Raw genomic sequence first — 4129 nt, forward strand, 5'->3', positions numbered from 1 at the left:
AAAAAAATCCCTTTACTGGGAAAAATAAAGGCACACTTTGCATGGAATTTCCCTGTCCTGATCCCTGTAATTCTTTCCTGGTTGCCCATTCGGTACAAATAACAGCAGCTTTCTGAAAAGGATTTAGCATGCCAGAATGACTAGGCGTTGCTGTACTCCTTCCAACATCCCAGTACACACTACTGGGAGCCATGTTCCTCCTCTTGCACAATCTAGGAACTTCTAAATTGTGTTTGAGTCATAGTGTCTTCAGGCCAGGAGATGAATTATGGCCGTTGTAAGCCAGTGTTTCTCAACAAGTGTGCTGTTGTTTTTGGACAAGACAATTTGTGTGTGTGTGAAAAGTATTTTGTGGACATTTAGCATCCCTAGACCAACCCACTAGATACCAATAGCACCTCTCTGTTTATGTGACAACTGAAAGTGTCCCTTTCTATATTTTCAATACTGCCCCCTCCCATCATACCCTTGATGAGAACCCGTGGTCTAAGGTAAGCATGGCTATCATGGTCTTTACCAAATAGTGGTGGTGCTCAGTCTTCTTGCAGGCAGAGTTGGACAGTTGAGCAGTTCTGACTGGGATCAGAGGAAATCTCTCGGGGTTTCTGAGAAAAATTTTCCTTCCTGAGAAGAGAGAGGCACACAAGATGAAATGTTTTCCCCCTCCCTCCCTTCCTTGTCTCTTACTAGACTGTGAGAGGCTGTGATGCTTGCACCTATCGAAACCATCTTATGATGATGAGGCAACAAGTTGGAAAATGAAAGCAGGCTGCTGGGAATTCAGAGTCAAGAATGGAAAGTCCCTGGATCCTCGATGACCCTGTTAATCTTCCAATCTCACCAAGGGACTGCCAGTTCTTGGGCTTTTTATTAGGTAAAACAGATATGTCCTTATATTTAAAACCCTGTTCATCAGGATTCCTGTTACCCATAGCAAAACACATTCTAACTTAGTTAGGAAGGTCATTTATATGATAAACAGGTGAAATAAAATGGAGAGGTGCCAGCAAAAGTAGGTTTTTCTGTGACACTTTGCTTTATTGTTGTTTTTACATTATGATGTACATAGCCCTTGTTTTATAATTTAATAAAGCAAAAATTTAGAAGTCATTATTCATTTCCAGAAAACCAAACTTTTATAAGACAAAAAACTAGCTACAATAAAAATACAAGGGTCTTGAAGCATTTTATTTTCAGAACTTTTTTTTTTTTTTTTCTTGAGACAGGGTCTAACTCTGTTACCCAGACTGCAGTCCGGTGGTGTGATCTCGGTTCACTGCAGCCTTCACCTCCTGGGCTCAAGCAACACTCCCACCTCAGCCCCCCAAGTAGCTGGGACTACAGGTGTGACCTACCACGCCCAGCTCATTTTTGCATTTTTTGTGGAAACAGGCGTCTCACTATGTTGCCCAGGCTGGTCTCAAACTCCTGGGCTCACCTCCCAAAGTGTTAAGATTACAGGCGTGAGCCACCATGCCTGGCCTATTTTCAGAACTTTTCAAAATGCTATTCTGTTTGCCTCTGATGCTTGCTAATTATGTTTAACCTTATGGATGCAACAGTAAGATCTTGTTTGGTCGAACACTCAGTCAAATCTCTTCAGTTTTTAAAAGGACAGTTTTTTGTTCCCCACAAATTAAAGACCCACTAGAACAGGAGACAGTCCATTCAAAAACTACGCGCCTGTTGAAAACTGCAAATCCGTATTTCTGCCAGAGGAATTCTGCCTTAAGCAATGGTTCTACTGTGGACCACATTGACTGCCTGTTAGGCTTGTTTTTGTTGCTCTTCCCTGTCTTTGTTAACCTCTAAATAGTTTTCTCCCAGTGCTACTGGCCAATCCAGGTCTTCAGCTTTTCTTGTTGACTAACAGTCGCCCCCTAGTTGGTCCTCTGCCACCCATCTTTGCTTCCCATCAAAACTGTCTCCTACACAACAAGCCTTTTCTAAGCACAGTTCTGGGAGATTTCCACTCCTGGGAAAATGAAGTAGACATACTTTGCCATGTTCCTCTCACCAAGTACGGCTGAAAATCCTGAGTATTATATGTAAAACAAACAGAAGAAGACTAAAAGGCAAACTGGCTATGGATTTCAGGATCCAAGGACTGACACAGGAGTGACTCCCTGTGTTTCGTTTTTGCTTCATATATCCCAGAAGCCAGCAGTCTGTAAACGTCAACAAGCATAGACCAAAAACAGCCCCCAGCAAAAGCCTCTTATGTATAACTAAAGGTCCAGGAAAGGAGGCAGTCTACCAAGACAGAAAACCTTTAGACAGTAACTGCTCTACTCCAGCCAGACAACAGAGAAGAATCTGTAGCCTACTCCCATCCACTCAAGCAAAGGCTCCTGATGAAAATGCCAGTGGACTGTGATGTGATTAATTAGGCAGGACACCAGGGTAGGCTTATCATAATCTGGGCACACAGAATTGCAGTCATTTGGCACACCTTTTCAGCAAAGTGAAAAATAGGAATTGCTTTATAGTACTGTGGGAAAGAGCACCGCCTGGTGATGAAACAAGAACAAAACATCTAGAGGCTGTGCTGCTGAGCCTGGGAGTGAAGTAGGGAATGTACAGTCAGGAGAAGGGACTGATGGAATGTGCTGGTCTGTTCCCGATGGAAGCTAGGCTCATCTTCCCTAAGAGGGAAGAATCAGTATGTAATGTGTCAACCAGTGCGGGACTCAGGGAAGTCCAAGGTCATTGGGTTTCTGGAGGGGAAAAAGAATAGAGGAAAAGGTATAGGCAGAGAAAGAGATGGGGAATGATGTTTCTTTGGTCCTCACAACCCAACATCTAGGGAAGTGAGGGCCTGCATTAGTCTCGTGTGACAGATGGGACAGCAGAGGCACAGAGAAGTTAGATGGTAGCACAGATAAGAGGTAAAGCTGGTGTGCTCATGTGATCACTTGCTTATGTGAGCATAAGTAGTTCTGGTTGTCATCTCACTATAGCCCATTTGAAGGCAGAAGGAGGAAAATTGCCCACTACACCAAAATTGCACTCAGTCAAACTTGCCACCAAGAGCTGAACAGTCGCCACGATGCTGAGCATGGAAGGCAGGGAGGGGTTCGTGGTAAAGGTCAGGGGCCTACCCTGGTCCTGCTCAGCCGATGAAGTGATGCACTTTCCTGATTGCAAAATATAAAATGGCACATCAGATATTTGTTTCATCTACATCAGAGAAGGCAGACCAAGTGGTGAGGCATTTGTTGAACTTGAATCTGCAGATGAAGCGAAATTGGCTTTGAAGACAGAGAAACTATGGGACACAGATACGCTGAAGTATTCAAGTCTAACAGTGTTGAAATGGATTGGGTATTGAAGCACACAGGTCTGAATAGCCCTGATACTGCCAGTGATGGCTTCGTCTGGCTTAGGGGACTTCCGTTTGGCTGTAGCAAGGAAGAGATTGTTCATTTCTTTTCAGGGTTGGAAATTGTGCCAAATGGATTAACACTGCGAGTGGACTTTCAGGGGAAGCCTTTTTGCAGTTTGCTTTGCAGGAGGTAGCTGAGAAGGCCTTGAAGAAACACTGGCAAAGAACAGGGCACAGGTACATTGAAATCGTCTAGAATAGCCAAGCTGAAGTTCAGACCTACTATGATCCCCCTCACAAGCTCATGGCTGTGCAGTGGCCGTGTCCCAGTGATAGGCCAGGGGCTGGCCGAGGCTATAATAGCATTGGCAGAGGAGCTGGGTTTGAAATGCTGAGGCAGGGTCCCTATGGTGGAGGGTATAGAGGCTGTGATGACTATCGTGGCTGTAATGATAGATGTGGCTGTAGGTCTGGTAGATTTGGAAAAGACTGCATTTACTGTTTTTCAGGAATGTCTGATCATGGATGTGGAGATGGTGGGTCCAGTTTCCAGAGCACCACAGGGCACTGTGTACACACTAGGGGGTTACCTTACAGAGCCACTGAGAATGATATAATTTCTGTTCACCTCTTAACCCCGTGAGAGTACATATTGAAATTGGACTCAATGACAGAGTTTACTGGTAGGGCAGATGTTGAGTTTGCTGCTCACGAGAATGCTGTCGCAGCTATGGCAAAAGACAAAGCTAATAGGCAGCACAGATATGTGGAGATCTTTTTAAATGCTGCAGGAAGGAGTAGGGG

At 44.5% G+C, this 4129-nt stretch overlaps 1 protein-coding gene and 1 pseudogene across 1 annotated transcript in view; one reads left to right on the top strand and one right to left on the bottom strand.

The window, feature by feature from the left end:
* The window catches only part of LOC105536573, a 24300-nt gene extending 23233 nt beyond the window's left edge, over window positions 1-1067 (bottom strand). The window contains exon 1 of the mRNA XM_011975974.1: window positions 1054-1067. Coding sequence (XP_011831364.1) covers window positions 1054-1067 — 14 coding nt within the window. The remainder of the gene's footprint in view (window positions 1-1053) is intronic.
* A 1982-nt stretch (window positions 1068-3049) lies between these two features.
* Window positions 3050-4129, top strand: part of LOC105536574 — an 11937-nt pseudogene continuing 10857 nt past the window's right edge.

Source organism: Mandrillus leucophaeus, unplaced genomic scaffold (assembly GCF_000951045.1).
Source record: "Mandrillus leucophaeus isolate KB7577 unplaced genomic scaffold, Mleu.le_1.0 Scaffold160, whole genome shotgun sequence".
Classification (NCBI taxonomy): Eukaryota; Metazoa; Chordata; class Mammalia; order Primates; family Cercopithecidae; genus Mandrillus; species Mandrillus leucophaeus.